Raw genomic sequence first — 18,457 nt, 5'->3', positions numbered from 1 at the left:
TAATTTTAGCCATTCCAGTGGATGAAATAAAGGTATCTGACAAATGATGCTAAGCCTGCCATTCATATACTTTCTTGGATAAAGTAGCTATTGAAATCTTTTGCCCATTTTTTATTAGGTTGTTGGTCATGTTATTGAGTTTGAAGAATTCTTCATACATTCTAGATATGTTATTTATATATTTTCCTCCCATCTGAGAGACTTGACCTTTTATTTTAATAATGTCTTTGAAGAATAAGTTTTTAAATTTATTCAGTCTAATTTATCAGTCTTTATCATTTAGAGTTCATGCCTCTTATGTCCTATTTAAGAAATCTATGCCTACCTCAAAATCACTAAGTGTTCTTTTAGGAGATTAGTTTAACTCTTTCATTTAGGTCTATGATCTATTTTAAATTAATTTTTATATGTAGTAAGAGTTCAAATTGCAAATGGAAATCTAAACGTCCTAACTCCATTTGTTGAAAGAGTATCCTTTTCCCTTTATCTATTGAACCTGTCTTTGTACCACTGTTAAAAATCAATTGACCATGTATTTGTGGGTCTATTTCTAAATGCTTTATTCAATTGTTCTATATATAAAACTCAGTGGTTTGTAACTGGGGATGATTTTGTCTTCTAGGACACATTCAGCAATGTCTGGAGATGTTTTTGATTGTCACAAATGAGGGTTGTGGGTGCTGTTGGCATCTAGTGTGTAGAGGTCAGAGATACTGCTAAATTACAGGAAAGTACTTCACAACAGAGAAATATTCAAGCCCAAATGTCAGTAGTGCCAAAGTTAAGAAAACCTGGTCTAATTTATGTAAGAGACATACTGCTTGATTACTGTAGCTAGAGTATCTATATAGACTAGAGGCTAACATTAAGTTTTTAATATTGTTCTTTTTCAAAACTGCCTTAGTTGTTTTAAGATCTTTTGATTTTCATATAAATTCTAGAATCACCTTAACAATTTCTACAAAAATTCCTGTTGGGATTTTGATAAAATTTACACTGAGTCTCTAGAGCAATTTGGGTGAAACTGACATGCTAGCAATAGTTTTTGAGTCTTTCAAGCCATGAACATGGTATGTATCTCTCCATTTTTAAGTTTAATTTCTCTCTTCAATGTTCTGCAGTATTCAGTATAAAGGTTTTTAGACATTTATAACTTTTATCCCCAAGCATCCAATATTTTTGATATAACTGTAAATGGTATTTTTTAAATTTTTGACTTGTAATTGTTCACTGTTGATATATAGAAATACATTGAATTCTTGTTAGAATCACTTATTAGCTTGTGTTTTTTTCTGTAAAATGTCAGACGAAAGTTTTTGTCACATTATATGAAATAACAACAGCTTTACTTTTTTTCTTGCCAAACTAGATGTATATCTCCCTCCCCCCCACCCTATTTCTTCTATTATTATACTGGCAAAAACCTTCAGTACGATGTTGATTAGAAGGGGTAAGTGCAGACATATTTGTCATGTTTCTTATATTAAGAAAAAAAATTCAGTCTTTCACTATTAAGCCTGAGGCTTTTTGAAGACGCTCTTTACTAGATGGAGGAAGTTTGTTTCTCTTGGTTTGCAGAAAGCTTTTGTTTCAATCACAAATAAGTGATTTTTTTCAAATGCCTTTTCTGTGTGTATTGAAATGACAATATAATTTTGTATTTTACTTCATTAATCTGAAAAATTCCACTGACTGCCAATATTAAACTAATCTTATATTCTGGGATAAACTCAATGTGGTCATGTTATATTTGTACATATTGCTGGATTCAACTTATTAATATTTCAACACTTTTTGCATATATGTTCTTAAGGGATATTAGTCTGTAGTTTTGTTTACTTGTAATGCCTTTGCCTGGTCTTGGTATTAAAAAAAAATACCAGCCTTGTAAAATCAGTTGGGAGATGTATCCTTTTTACTTTTCTGGAAGAGTTTGGACAGACCTGGTTTTGTTTCTTCCTCAAGTGTTTGAAGTTTATCAGTGAAACTACTTGAGCCTGGAATTTATAAAAAGGTTTTAAAACTATAAATCCCCATTTTCTTTCACAGAGGGTTATGAGGATCCTCTTTATGAACAAGTTTTGTTAGTTTCTTTCAAGGAAGTTACTCATCTCATTTAAGTTGTTCAACTTATTAGCATAGGTTATAATAGTCCTTTATTAATCCTTTAATGTCTGTATGATTTATAGTGATGTCCTTTGATTTCTGTTTTAAGTAATTTGTGTCTTATTTAAAATCTGACTAAAGGCTTTTGAATTTTGTTAATCTTTTCAAATAACCAACTTTCATCTTTGTTAACTTTGTCTATCTTATATTTCATTGATTTCTGTTATCTATTTACTTTGTCTTTTTTGTTTTGTTTTTTAAGCATTTTAAGGAATCCGGAGTCACTGAATTTGTATCTCTTTTTAATAAAACAAAGCATTTTAAGTTTTAAATCTCCATCAAAGTACTGCTTTAGCTACATTCATAATTTTTATGCTTTTTAATAATTGTTATTTTTTAAATTCAGTTTAAAATATTTTCTGATTTCTTTTGTGAACTATTGGTTATTAAGAAGTATACAGGTAAATTTGTACACATTTGGAAATTTTCCAGATTATTTTTTGCCTATTATTAGTTACATACCATTTTGGTTACAGAACATATTTTGTATGATTTCAAGTTTCTTAAATTTATTGAAACTTGTTTCATACTGAATATGTCTATGTTGGTCAATGGTCTGTAAATATTTGAAAAGAATGTACTACTGTTCTTGGCTTGTTCAATAAATATCAGAGATAAATTGGTCATTAATGATATTTAAAGCTTCTATAACTAGAGTGTGTACTTTTTCTATCATTTATTAAAAGAACTGAAATTTCCAGCTATGAACTATTTTATTTTCAATTAAGCTTTTTCTTCATGTATTTGAAATTTAATATTGTGTGTACTTTTAGAACTGACGTGTCTTCCTGGTGAATTGTTCCCTTTATTATTATGAAATGTTTCTCTTTATCTTAGGCAATACTAGAGACTTTGAAGTCTACTTTGTCTTACATTACCAGAGCTATTCTTTCTTTTGATTATTGTTTGTGAAGTGTATCTTTTCCCTTAATTTTATTTGTAACTTCTCTGTATCTTTGTATTTAACAGAGTGAGCTTCTTGTAGACTACATTTAATTTGGTCTTGCTTCTTTGTCCAACCTGACAATGTCTGCCCTTTAACTGGAGTAATGCTATAGCTAGGCTCTGGAATGTCTCCCAAACTTGTACTAATGGCTCAGGTCCCAGCTTGACCTTACTGAAAGCAATGGAAACTTGAAGAGGAGCGGTTTGCTATTCATTTTGCCTGTTTTGTTTACTTTTTTTTGAATTGAATATTTACAATTTGATTCCATCAATAAAAAGAAATAGGAAAAAGAGGGAGAAAGTCAGAACATAACAAGTCAATGACAGAACTTTCACACAGATGGAATTAATAAAGACATGGGAAAGATTCTGGCAATACATCAATGTCAAGGGAATTAAAATGTCATTTAAAATAGCACCCTTTTTTGAAAAAAAAAATCCTCCTTAAAATAAAGGTAAAAAAAGGCAGCAGTTAGCTCAATAGAGCCTTGGTCTGGTATGTGTGGGGCCATGGTTCAATCCCCAACATCATAAAATAATTAATTAGTTAATAAAAATAAAATACAGACATGGAATGTTACTCCAAAAGTAAAGTTTGAGTATATCACAATTTAGGTGAAGAGACATAAATGAACCCCTAGATTAAGGATCAACAATGTATGGTTTGTGAGCCAAATGCCTGATTTGGCAAATAAAGTTTTATTTTGGCAGAGCCACATTCATTTACATATTATCTATGGCTGCTTATGAACTGTAATAGCAGCTGAATAACTGCAACAGGCTGTGTAATCCAGAAAATCAAGTGTTTACATCTTATTCTTTATCGAAAATATTGCCAAACCCTGCTCCAAATTAGAGCTATCCTACAGAATCCTCTGTGACAATGGAAATATTCTAATCTACATTATCCAACACAGCCAACACTCACCACATGTTGGTACTGTGCACTTGAAGTGTGGCTAATGCATCGGAATAACTGATTTTTAAATTTAATTAATTTTAAGCAATTTTAATGTTTTTATGACTACATCGCAGTTATACACAATGTTGGGGTTAATTTTCTTTGACAGTAACTCCTTCAATAGGAGATTAATACCAAGAATACAATAAAGAACTCAAAAACACCAAAAACTCCAAATAATATAGTCAATAAACGGGCAAAAGAACTAAACAGACATTTCTCAAAAGAAGAAATCCAAATGGCCAACAAATACATGAAAAAATATTCAACATAATTAGTGATCAAAGAAATTCAAATCAAAACTACACTGAGATTTCATCTCACTCCAATTAGAAAGATATTATCAAGAATGCAAATCATCATAGATGCTGCCAAGAATGTGGGGAAAAGGGTAAACTCATAGCTTGTTGGTGGGACTGCAAATTAGTATAACCAGTTTGAAAAGCAATATGGAGTTTCCTTAAAAGACTAGGAATGGAACCATCATATGATCCGGCTATCCCATTCCTTGGTATTTATCCAAAAGAACTAAGATCAGCATACTGTAGTGGTAAAAGTACATCAAGGTTTGTAGAAGTGCAGTCCACAATAGCTAAGTTGTGGAACCAGTCCAGGTACCTGTCAACAGGTGAATGGATAATGTGGTATATACATGAAAGTATATACCAATGGAGTTCTACTCCACCATAAAGAAGAATGAAATTATAGCATTTACTGAGAAATGGATGAAACTGGAGAACATCATGCTAAGTGAAATAAGCAAAACTCCGGAAGTGAAGGGTTGAATATTTTCTCATATGCAGAAACTAGAACAAAATAAGGGGAAAAAATGTGGGGTATCCAATGGAAATAGAAGGGAGATCAAGGGAGATGTGGAAGGAGACAGAAGGTTAAGGGGGAGGGAGAGGAAAAAGAGAGGAAAGGTGGTGAAAATTTTAAGGAACTTAAATAGCCATGTGTGTAGTGGCTATAGTACTTGATCAAATTCTTTATTTCAGGGATAAAGAAAAAAATATCTTTCTCAAACAGCAGAATTAGCTTCAGAAAACAAGTTTTCCAATATTATTTCAGTGTTTTATTTACTACTCTAAGCTTTCCTTTTGATATCTCCTATGGTTAATTTTATGTTCCTAGCATTCATTTTTTACAGAAGACCCTCAATATCTGAGTAACCATTTACTCAGTTCCCTGAAGTTAGCAAATTGCTAGAAGGGAAGACAGAGGCTTTAAAAATAGGAAAATTCTGACTAATTAAGACCACCTATAAAACTGACCCAACTGAACATCTCTTTTGGCTTATTACAAGGTAACTATCCCATACACCACGTCAATATCTTTCTTTTGACTTGTTTACCACTGATAACTGACTTTGTAAACAGTCAAAAATAAAATGGATATATACTTAAATTTGATTTCAAAGTAAAAAGGAAAGATGTGGGATTTTCTGCAGTCATACATTAAAATAATATGGAAGAAGTATCTGAAGCACCATAAGACATTGATGAGTAAGAAACTGACAGCCTAGCAAAAGCAAAATCATGAGGGTTTGAATATGAAAGAACTAATAGAGGACCTACAAAAAAAAATATGATGCTTCTTAAAATTTTGAAATCTTTTTTGAGATCATTATATAAAAATTATAAGAATGTCCTATGTGGTGCTAGAGTTGTAGCTCAGTGGTAGAGCACTTGCCTAACATGTATGAGACACTGGGCTCGATCCTCAGCACCACATAAAAAAATAAATAAAATAAAGGTCTATCAACAACTAAAAAACATTAAAAAAAAAAAAAAAAGAATGTCCTACATAATATTATACAACTTTGCCAGAAAAATTAGGCCTAAAACACTTTATATAGTCTTTTGCTGTTTTAGAAATTAGTATATGTTTCATTTAAACCTAAATTTGAATATTCTGGATTTATGATAGTTTATACATCCCAATATGCCCACAATTAAGTTAAAAATAGCATAATTAATATGCATATAATACACTTAATCTACCAAATATCATAGCAACATAGTCCACTAAAGAGTATCATTGTTTACCCTTGAGATTACGAGATTAGGGAAAAGTGGCTCACAGCTGTTGCCCAGTATCAAGACAGTATATCATACCACATACTGCTACACAAAGAAAGGACCAAAATTCAAAATTTGAATATGGTTTTCACTGAATACCATGGTTTTCATTGAATTTCATTTAGGTGGTTGCTTTTGCACCACCTAAAGTCAAACTGTTAAGTCAGGAACTGTCAGTAAGTACTGTTTAGAAATGTGTTCATGCAGGGCTGGGGAGATAGCTCAGCTGGTAGAGTGCTTGCCTCGCAAGCTACAAGTCCCTGAGTTTGATCCCCAGTACCGCGCAAAAAAAAAAAAAGAAAAAAAAAATGTGTTCACGCACGCAGCAGGTCACTTTCAAGGGTGGTCGATAGCTGCCATCAATGACCTTGACTGGTAAGCAGTACCAGACAACTTATATAAAACTGCCTGATGAGGATAGCTTACTAAGTTTAAGCTATCGACACAATTTGGTTTATGCTTCTGGGAGTCTGGAATTTTGCTACCTGGTGAATGCAGTTTGCTTATAATAAAAGTCTTGGATGTTGAATCTCTTATGGGCTTTCCTGACGAGAAATATTGCATATATATTCCTACATTTTCATTGCTCTCAGGAGTAAGCTCTGTGTGACCCCTTATGAAGAAAAGAGTATAAGAAAGCTTTCATGTAGATACTCCAGATTCCACTTGTCATTTTCTCTTATGACCAGATGTATATCCTTACTACTTTGGCTGTTACAAATCTTAGCCATGAGAACAACTATATACTAAGTTCTAGAAGTCCATCTAACATACCTCTAAATGTAAGGGTGATGTTGGTGACTCCCAACACAAGAGAATTTTTTTTAAGGTGGCATTATTCAGATAATGTCCAAAAATCTGATTTTCCCACTAAGAAATTCTGACCTATATTTAAGTGGTTTCAAACTAAGTGGCCTTTTCCCTGTATAAATAATTAGTAGATTTGTCATTTCAATGAGTCTTTCTATTTGCTTTAATCCATTTCTGAACCATACAACCTTGAGAATTTGTCTATATATTTTTTTAACTTTAAATATCTTAAAGGTCAAAAAGTTTATTTTGGTCAAAAGAAGTCACAATGAACATAAGCTTACCTAATATATCTCATTCTTAATCATTAGTTCACATCTCTTATATCTGCAAATCATAAATTCAATAATACTATTCCTTCACATGACTACACTTAGGCTGAAAACAGTAGGAATACTTTCACAAAATTAAATAAAAGTCATAAGGCTCTTAAAAATATTAAGAGACAGGTAAACAGGTACTCAAGAGGGATCCAAGAACTTTTCTATGAATCCCTGTTTTATATCACTGTTATTGGTTGTGGTAGTGTCCTTAACTATATTCTCAAAACCAATAATTATTCTTGAAGCCTATACTATCACTGATAACATGTTTTCTCCCTATATTTGCCAAACAAAAAGATGAGTTTAAAAATCTAAAGTTTCAAAGTCTATATCTGAAATTCTGTGTCACTGAAATGACCCAAATAATCTTCTCTTGTGTTATTTTTACTATGATTGTCTGACAGAGAAAAACAAAGGAAGATCTAACAAACCCTCAAGAAGCAAGCAATTCATGTTTTTGCCCCAAACCCACTGAGAAATTCTGAGCTAAAAAGTTTAGCTGTCAAGTGTATCCTTATTATAATTAGACATTTAAAAATGGAACATGTTGATTTATATAGAATGTTTTATTTTGACATACATGCACTATGTGATAAATAAAAAATAAAAAAATAATTCATTAAGATATATTGATTTTCTAATCCATATACAGTATATCTTCACTTGTAACTTTAGCAGGTTTTAAAACCATTTGTTGACTTATGGAATCATTTTAATTCTCAGTTTAAAATATCTTAATTTTATTCACTCATTATCTTAAGAAAAGTAACAGCAACTTAAATCTGACATACACTGTACCTTTAAATGATTGCCTGCAACAGCATCATGCAAGGGCAGAATTCCATCTATATTCTCACAATTAACATTTGCACCAGCTTTTAATAACTCTACAATTATATCATTAAATCCTTCATTAGAAGCTTCATGAAGTGGTGTCCAACCTAAAAAGAAAAAATATCCACAACAATAACCTGCTCCTTACAGATCAACATTCATGTAATATCTTTATTACTGGTTTTTTTGACCTTAGTAGAAATAATATCTACTTTGAAACATGTATATACTAAATATTGGACAATAAATAATGCTAAAAACTATGGTCTTAAAATGTTGTTTTGAAAACAAACTGATCACTTCATAAATATTATTGATACAATGTGTGCCAAAACAGAAGACTCACAATGGAACCAGATAAATGCTAATTATTTCAATTTGCTTCAACTCAAATACAAAAATGCTTGACTTGCATATTTTTATCTTAGTATTGTCACATTTCTCTTTAAAATGGCTGATTTGATCAATCTTTGTGCTTTCCCTCTGGAATTCTCTATATAAGATTTTTTTGTGCATAAGCAAAAATGTTAGAAGTTTCTTTTTCTTTTTTGAAAGCAGATTTATATTATGTGGTCTACTAGATGGAATTGTGTGGTCAAATAGGCTCTGGTTTTAAATAGGTGATTCTGCTTTCTTTTTGTTTTTCTTTTTGGTACTGGACATTGAACTCAGGGCACTTAATCAATGAGGGACATCCCCCGCCATTTTTTATATTTTATTTAAGAGACAGGGTCTCATTGAGTTGCTTAGGGCCTCAGTAAGTTGCTGAGGCTGGTTTTGAACTTGTGATCCTCCTACCTCAGGCTCCTGACCCTCTGGGATTACAGGCATGCACCATGAGCCCAACAGAAGTTACATTATTTTTTAAATGAAGGTTTAGAATAAAAATGTGAGGACAGAGGAAAAAAAGAAGCAACAGTATAAATGGAAGAGGAAAGACAAGAAGGGACAGGAAAATGGGAATATTTTGCCTTCACTCCAAAGCTAGGGAATGGAATTAAGACTTCCAAGTAAAAGGTCTCACTCCCTTTACTCCCCATTCTGTATACCCTTTCTTGAATGCTCTCAAATGGATGTAAAAAAGGAGAGTTATTTTAGCAGCAATTAATCTTACCATTCAACTAAATAAAAAATATAGTATATAAAAAGTTCCAAACACTCTTATATGTCAGCCAAGATCAAAATGGGGTGGGGTGGGGGGATGAAATGGGTATTTCAGTGAGTTCAGATTATAAAAACAATTAAATTAAAAGGATCCAAACCTGCATTATCTTTTAGATTCACATCTGCTCCAGATTCTATTAGCGTTTTCACTAGGGACAAATTTCCCCTTCTAGCAGCCAAATGAAGCCGGCTTTCTCCTCGGATGTTCCTTTTATTGATCCCAGCTGTCTTCATTTCTGTAAATTTGCCAAGCAAAACTAAAACTACCTTTCTGTCAAATGTTAATTATTAAGGATCTTGGAAAATACATAACTTTCTCAAACTATTCTAAGCAGGGTAAACTACACAAAAACATACATCAATTAATATTAACACTGCTGCTGTTGCTTTAAAGCATAACTTGTGAAGAAATAATAGAGTACCTGAGCATATTAATTTGTCTAGCAGTTGGACAACACACACTTGATTAAAACAGAACTTGCTTCAGTTCTACAGTCATCTCAGTTTTTTAGCAATAGTTAACATTTTTCTTAGAAGAAATTATATTATAAAAATTCACTTTCTATAGCTATTTTATATCTAAGTGGGTGTGCTCTTATCACATTAAGGTGCCGAGTACCAAACTATGGCCTACTGGGTTTTCTAACTTTCTATCATAAAAAATTCACTATAAAAAATTCAGCATATCATTTTCCAAAGATGTTTTTTTTTAAAAAATCTTTCCTTTGCAGTGCAAGTTAGAGTTACCTTGGAACAAATCAGGTGTTTCTCTCCCATTTCCTCCCCAATTCAAGCTAAAATGATAGTAAAAGATATTTTTAAAGTACTATATAAATAGAGGAAGAAGTAATAGAGCACAGACTTCAACAAAAATTGGAGAACTGGAAAGTCCTTGATAAAGAAGAGTGAACCGAATTGGCAGAGTGCAGAATGCTACCACCTAAGTGCATGCAAGGGGAATTATAGAGAAAGAAAGCCAATCTGATCCCAGGTAGTCTGCACTAGGATCATCATGTACTTCGAACATGGCTGAAACAGAGAGACTGAAAGTTTATAAACAGAAAAGTTGGGACTGTAAGTTCCCTTCCCAGCTCTACATTGACTGGCCACCACTCCTCTTATCTCAGATCCCCATCCCAAAGCCAGAAACCTGGAAGTTTATTTTCTATAGAAACTGCTTCAGAGAAGATTCAGACTGAAAGCAAACTAGTTAGGGTGATGAAAGAAGAGAATATTCATTAAATCAGCTCTATTAACAAACTTGCTACAAATGCAAATTCTCCAATCCAACTCAAATCTACTCTTGAGGGCAGACTCTAAAATGGCTCTTCCTGATCCTCACCTTCTGGTATTTGTGGCATTATGCACCCGCCTTGAATGACTTGCTTCTAACTGACTACCTCAACATCGAGGGCCTTTCACTTCCTTGATTAGGTTACAGGAGGTGGTAACATTTTCTGCCCTGCTGCAGACTCGCTCTGTTGCTTCAGTTTATTTGCTTTGATGAAGCAAGAAGCCAGGTTGGAGAAGCCCGCGCAGTAAAAAACTGAGGAAGGCCACCAACCAAACTGTTAGGAATTGGGGTCCTCAGTCCAACTACGTCAAGAACAGATTCTGTCAAACAACCACATAAGCTAGAAAGAAGGTGAACAGTTCCATAGTTCAGCCTTCAGAAGAGATCCCCAGTCCTGGATAATGCCTTGACTGCATCTTACTAAAGATTCTTTCAGGGGCTCTGGCTAAATCATATTCAATTCCTGACTTATAGAACTAAGAGATAATAAATGTATGTTGGGTTCAGTTTGTGAAAATTTGTTATGCAGCATCAAAGACAACTAATACACCAATGGAATAAGATTCTCTCAGGGTGTAAGACCCAGAAATATGTGTTTTAACAAGTTTTCCAGGTGGTTCTGATGCAAGCTAAGGTTCGAGAACCACTGTATTCAATCCTAAAATTCTTCCTGTCCTGGTTCCTAAATGCCAGCAACCATACATATAATTTTAGGATAAGAAGTAAAAAGTAAAAAAATTAGAGAATTATTATCTGAAGAAGGGTTTCTTGGGTTATATGAATTGCAGAAAAGATTGACAGCCTCACAGCTATCTTCCACTGACATCCAGACAAAGACATACTCCTCTTTATAGAGATTTATACTCACAATTTTTTATTGGAAGAAGGAGGAAGAGAGAAAGAGGAAGGGGAAGGGGGAAAAGAGGAAGAGGAAGAAAAATAAAGAGAAAGAAAGAGATTTTAAAACTATAAAAAGGTTAAGATGGTGGGCCCACAGAGTGCAAGTTTGAATTGAAAAATTTCTCCTGTGATTCTGTGAATGGTACAAATCCTATTACTTTGTTCTCAGTGGTTTTGTAGCAAAGAAGGTAGTTTTATGATTTTTGGAGCAAAAACTCAAACACTACTGCTGTTTATTTTATCTACTCTAACAGAACTAGAAATCATAATCAGAAATATGACAAGAATATATCTGAAGACTAATGGATCCTCAAGTGATGACTTAACAGTAAATAGAGCTGAAATAATCTTATAACTTAGGGAATGACTAAACATTATAACTGATAGTTTAAAAATTCTTTGAAGTAGAGTAGACTGCTAGGTTTGATTATGTAACTGTTACTTAAATAATTATGCAAACCTTGGTTGCAGGTAGCTTTCAAGAAATTTTATCTTTTTCTGAAATTCTGACCTTTTTTGTGTTCTTGGGTATTCAGAGACATGGAAATTTCTGAATCCATTTTTTCTTTTTCATCCTCATAACTTCTTATAGCACATTCATCTCCACTGATTTTATTAGTTAATTCCTCATCTGAAACACATTTTATGTATCAGTAGTATAATTCTCCTTATAGGTTACATGACAAAAAAAGAAACTCATACTTTAGTTTGTTTCAAGTTGAACTGTTTAAGAGAATGGAAGCCTTTAAAAATATTTTTATGTAACAAACAGTTTGCTGGTTGCAATTTTGAAGAGAATACAATAAATGGTTGAAATCAATGGAGCTAACAATTTTCTGCTATGAAAATGTTGTTCAGGGTTTGGGGGTGTAGCTTAGTGGTAGAGCACTTCCCGAGCATGTGTGAGGCACTGGGTTCAATCCTCAATACTGCATAAAAATAAATAAATAAAAGTATTGTATCCATCTACAACTAAAAAAAAATTTTAAATGTTGTTAGGTTTCCTGATGCTAAATAAGTGCTATATTATGGAGAAACACAAAAATTGAATATCTGCTTATTAGTTTCTGTCAACATCAGCTTAACAACCATCTTTGATAATAAGTTTTGCTTTCACAGTAAACACTATTACTTAACTCCTAGACTTAGCAGCATCCCAAATCATGACCCATGTGGCCTCACCCTTGTCAGTGGAGCATAGGGTAAGTGAAATTCATTTGGAAATTTCTATAAAGTAAGTAAATCTAAGGGAAATGTGTACAAATTAAGCAATACTAATAATACCTGATTTATGAGAATTTTCCTCCTTTTCTCTTTGATAAAGTTGTGAGATGATGGTCACTTCTTTATTCACACTGTCAGTAGAATGAAAATCTATATTATGTATGGACTCACTCTCTGTAAGGTCTGGTCTCTTTTTTTCAACGTTAGTTATTTCTACTCCTTGAGAATGATCAACTGTGGGGGAAGGCTTATTTGAAGAGCTTGTAATTTGGCGTTTTTTAGTGTAATTCCTTTCAGTATCTTGTTTCTTTTCTATATACACCCTTTCCACAATATGTTTTTCCATTCGATTCATTAAAGGAGTTGGTTCTCTGGGGCTATTATCCTGAGACTTTTTTAATAGCTCCACATGACTAGTCAACTCTGAAACTTCATGTGTTGAAACTGTTCCTGTATAAGCCTTGGAAGTTTGCTCAGGATTGCCATGTGAGTGATCAAAAGATGTTCCATACATGCATTGTACATGATTTGCAATATGTTTATCAGAAATGAGTATACTATCTGAATCAGAAAAATTAATAACTTCCTGTTGTTGAAGTGTGGTTACACTGTTTAATGCCTTTTCCTGTGAAAAATGGTCTTCAGATAGTAAAAGTTGTTGAAAATCTATTTCTTTTCTATTTGTTAAATTCTCACAATTATAGTGGCTTTCACATTGTGTAGAACATACCACCTCTTTAGGTGTTAGAGTCTTCTCAGAGGTATAGCCTTCATTATCTTTATCAAAATTTTCCTTTATAAAGGTTAGGAAACAATTTTCCCATTTATTAAAGCTCTCTTCTTTTTTATTTGAGTTATTATATTCACAAAATTTATAAGGGCTACAGTGTTGTTCTTGGTGAGCATGAAGTGGCTGATCTGCAGTAATAGGTGGTAACTTGATTTCTTTACCTACTGAAAGTCCTGAGAAAGAAATAGCTTCAGTTTGGCCAACAGATTCTAACTCCAAGAAATGCATTTCTTGACTATCTGATAAATCCAGGCTGGGTGTATGTGTTTCTTTGGAAACTGAATAAGTCTCAATATTATTATCTAATCCATTTTTCAGGCTTGACAGAGTACAACTGGAAGGTTCACATGATTCTTCTGGAAGATCATCAGGGGTTTGGAGAATATGCTGCTGATGAACAGTCAGTCTGTTTATTCTCCTGGAAGAAGAGACAGCTATTATCTGTCCTGAACTGCAGTCTTCATCATTCACATGAGTCCTTTTAGGTTGTGTGTTTCTTCTTCTTTTACCCTTAGACACACTTGTGCTGATATCTTTGTCATTATGGAGACTGACCTTACTGAGTCCTGTACAGCATATTTGGTCAACAGTTGATGGTTTATGCTTGGATTTACCAAATTTTGTGGATTTGGTATCTTTTTGGTAATGTTCATATATATCTTCTTTATTTATAAATGAACCCTCTTTGCTTCTTTTATTGACTTCTACATGTTCTGGTTTCTGTCTGTTATAATTTTCATTACGAACAAACCCAATGTGATTTTTGGAACCAAATTTTGGTTTCTATAGAAATGAAATATACAATAAGTTTTAATTTTCAGTTGTAGATCTATACTTAATTTAATCTCAAGTTTTGATAAATGAAACTACTATTCCATTCAACTGTATCATTGAGTCTAAACACAAGGCCTGCTGAAATATAGCTAACCTGATACTTCAAAAGAGCTAGACTAAGTACGAGAAAGGCTTAGGCTCAGTATGTGTACTAATCTTTATTTTCTATGTTCATTTTAATTCTTTTTTGCCTGTATGTAGCACTATTAATTTTACTAAACATAAAAAACATTTAATCTACTTAATTTTAATAGGTTTTTAAACTAATCAACACAAAGTTTCCTTTACAAGGAAGCTTTACAAGAATACTTTAGGAACATTCTCCTCTCCCATCTGTTACATGGCTAGAGCTAGAATTAGGGGCAGTTCTTCCTCTGCTATCTGGGAGAAATATAGGGAGGCAAGTGGAAAAGGGGTTTTAAAAACTAGAAGACATATATACTCTTAAATTGGTCTGTATAGAAAGTTTACTATGGGCTGCTAAGATTAAAACAGGAACACTGACTGCTTTCTCTCACTAGCCACAACTCAAGCACCAGATGAAGAGTAACCACCCACCGTGTAAGTTTGAAGGGATAGAATTATACCTTTGACTCTTGGACTGTGCTTAGACTAGAGGAAATTTGACATGGTTGATAAACCTCAGCCCCCACGAAGAAGAAAAGAAAGGAAATGGCTTCTGATACATTAGTGTAACTGGATATGCTACATTTACTCAATTGTTTCTCAAACTAATAGCCTAGAGCTCTCTGATTCTCATGTAATTATCCAAAGTGTCTTAAAATGAAAAGTAAAGTCACTTTTGCTGAGTAATGCTTCAACGCTTTCTTTTCCCTTTGATAATCTATAAAATAACTCGTAGTTTCATCCTATAAAAATGTTTATCAACTATACCTTATGCTGTTGTACAATGTCCACATCTTCTGGATCAGTGCTATTCCTTCGTGCTGTAAGCAAAAAGAGAAATAAAAGAAAACAGTTTCCAATTGTCAGATTCTAGACTGCTAAAACACTTAAATCCTTTGCCATCAAAAAACCAAATGGAAAAAAGTGAAATTATGTAATCATCTCATATTAAAATTGGCAATACAATTTATTATAATTTATAACTCTTCATTTATTAAAAACCAAATACTACCTTAACAGACCATTTCTATAGGAAAAGCAAAATAGACATCCTAAAATAACTAATACTAAAGATAGACACTGTACTTAGTATTTTTTATTTTCCTAACTGATATATTCAGATATGCCCATCTCATTCAGTAGATTATGCAAGCTACTCTTAAAAGGCAAAACATAGGGGTGGAAGGGGGGGAGAAAAAAAATAACAAAATGAATCAAAAACTATTACCCTAGGTAAATGTATGATTACACAAATGGTATGCCTCTACTCCATGTACAAACAGAAACAAGATGTATCCCATTTGTTTACAATAAAAATGAAAAAAAAAGGCAAAACATTATTTCATAATTAATTAATCATTTTCTAACATATTTGCTTAATAAGGTCCTAGTTTGTACATTGTATTCTCTTCAAAGAAAAACAATCCATAAGAAAAATGGTTTTAAAAAAACATTCTAGGTTGATAATAAAAGGAATGTACTTTAATGTATTTTAATTGATGTCTTGAAACAATGAATATGGAATTATCATTAACTATACATGCATTTAGTCACAAGAGATAAAAACCTAGAAATAATGTCTTACACATAGAAAGCTCTCAATGAATATTTGATCAAGGCATGATTCAATGAATGAACATATTAGAAACGATACACAAATAAATTTGTGAAATGATACACAAATTTTCCTTGAATATAAGTTAGAAATGTAAATATTTTTAACAAGGATGTAATTGGAAAAGAAAACAATTTAACATATTTCCTGGCAATAATTTTAATGATAGCAATCAAATGATGATTTGAATAATTAAGCCTACATCATTTCAATTAAGTGGGGAAAGGCACATAAAATGTCCTTCTATCAACTGAAGTGGATAGGAGCATTCTCTGGAGCCTCATTCCTGAGTTTCAATGCTGACTCACATGCTTACCAGCTGGGTGACCTTAAACAAGTTTCTTAAAGTTTCTGCCACCATAAAATGTCCATATATGAAGGCTGGTAAGAGTCCCTACCTTACAGAACTGTGAAGATTAAATGATAAAATTCATGTAAAGAGTTTAAAGGAGTTCCTGACACAGAGAAAATACTCCATTATTACTGTATTTTACCACACAATCATCAACACCTCATAATTGTCACCCCTCTTTCTTTAGTCCAAAAACTGATTTATAACCTTTCATTGCAAAATTGTCCCATGGGCATAACTGTGCATCTCACACTGATTAAAAGGTAAACAGAGCAGCATTTATTCACCAGTGGCATATGAATGTACATTTCTGTCTTGCACAATGAGAACCTTGAGCCTAGAATTCTCAGTCCACAGTGTATTGATATATTATTTCCAAAAGCTGCTGGTTTGCATGGTTTGTTTATAGCACTGCAGTACTAAAGGTAAACACAACTCACTGAGTGGTGCTGAGGACAGCACATCAGATAATAAAACCTACATGACATAGCAATGAACGCAAGATTAAAATTTTTTAAGGCCATGCTTAGCAACACTGTAATAAATTTCTCAAGTGTAATATTTAGCCTAATGTATAAATCATTAACAACTGTGTTATTTTAACTTTATTTTTACAGGCCAGAAAAATGTTTGCTAAACAGTCATGATGAAATGATGTACATGGATTTAGACTATTCAATTTTTAACATATATTCATGAATATTCTGTACATCCTAGTCTTGCACAAAAGACCATTTATAATAAATGATTTTTAAGTAATACCAAGCACAATTTTCTTAACAGCTTCAAATAATGGTTACACCCCACTTTTTTGCAAAAAAAACTGACATAAAATCTGCAATGATTATATGGTGAAATACTGTTGTTGTTAATATTTTCTGAAAGCATTAGTAGTGCTAAATACTGGTTAAGTTTGTCTTCTCCAAACTTTGGTTCTTAAATAGAAGGGCAGAAAAATAATATTTTCTAAGAACCAAGCTTTCAGGCATAGTTCCTAAGAGAATTCAGAAGAAACAAAGGAGATTTTATTTCCTCTCAGGTTTTTTTTTTTTTTTTCTTTCTTTTTTTCTTTTTTTGGTTACCAGGGATTGAACTCAGGGGTACTCAACCACTGAGCCATATACCCAGGCCTTTTTCTTATTTCATTTAGGAACAGGGTCTCACTGAGTTGCTTAGTGCCTCGCTTTTGCTGAGGTTGGCTTTTGAACTCACTATCCTCCTGCATCAGCCACCTAAGCTGCTGGAATTACAGGTGTGTGCCATATATGTTGAGACAGGGTCTCACTATGTTGCTGAAACTGGCTTTGAATTTGTGATTCTCCGGAGTCAAAGCCCAATCCCAGCCTCCTGAGTCACTGGGATTACAGGCATGTGCCATCGTGCCTGGCTCCTCTTAGTTTTAGGACTCCACATTCCCTAATATAACCAACTGACTACACAGATAAAAATTATGAGGTGGTGTTTTAGTGAGGTAGTTGTATTCTTTCCCCTGTGTAACTCTACACTAGGTATTGTTGTTGAGGTATTTTACATACATTAACTCCAATTCTCACATTAACAATCCCATAGATATACTAAAAGCCCCACTTGCACATGAAAAATTTGGAGATGTTAATTTACCCAAGGCTATAAAGTCTGTAAGAATGATTCCCTATCTGATACCAAAAAAGATATATTTTGTGACAGAAAAGCATCGAATATATTTTATTTGAATAAAGTTATTTAATCATTACTCTTACATTTAAAAGCTCTTCAGGACTTGAATGTGGCTCAGTAGTAGAGTCTTTTTCTGGTGTGTGCAAGGTTTGATCCCCAGGAAGTCAAAAAAAAAAAAAAAAAAGCTGTTCAACTAGAATTTCTCTGTATGAATATACAGATATTCTTTATTTAAGTAAACAAATTTTATATTTACATTGAGAAGTAGGCTGATAATAACAAATCTGAACGTTCAAACTTAAGAAATATTTTAAACCATCTGGTAAAGCATGATAGTGAGGGGGGGGCAAAAGGACAGTCAGTGTAGGTAATGAATGACTGG

The 18,457-nt window shown here is 33.0% G+C and overlaps 1 protein-coding gene across 1 annotated transcript in view; it reads right to left on the bottom strand.

Annotated features, from left to right (window-relative positions):
• Positions 1 to 18,457, bottom strand: part of Ankrd31 (ankyrin repeat domain 31) — a 150,467-nt gene that overhangs the window by 37,691 nt on the left and 94,319 nt on the right. The window contains exons 12-16 of the mRNA XM_047554743.1: positions 15,221 to 15,273; positions 12,763 to 14,275; positions 11,990 to 12,109; positions 9,383 to 9,520; positions 8,085 to 8,227 (exon numbers count right to left, since the gene is read on the bottom strand). Coding sequence (XP_047410699.1) covers positions 8,085 to 8,227; positions 9,383 to 9,520; positions 11,990 to 12,109; positions 12,763 to 14,275; positions 15,221 to 15,273 — 1,967 coding nt within the window. The remainder of the gene's footprint in view (positions 1 to 8,084; positions 8,228 to 9,382; positions 9,521 to 11,989; positions 12,110 to 12,762; positions 14,276 to 15,220; positions 15,274 to 18,457) is intronic.

This window comes from Sciurus carolinensis, chromosome 6 (genome assembly GCF_902686445.1).
Source record: "Sciurus carolinensis chromosome 6, mSciCar1.2, whole genome shotgun sequence".
In the NCBI taxonomy this organism is placed as follows: Eukaryota; Metazoa; Chordata; class Mammalia; order Rodentia; family Sciuridae; genus Sciurus; species Sciurus carolinensis.
The sequence above is the reverse complement of the archived record's forward strand: the minus strand, read 5'-3'. Positions and strand labels throughout refer to the sequence as shown.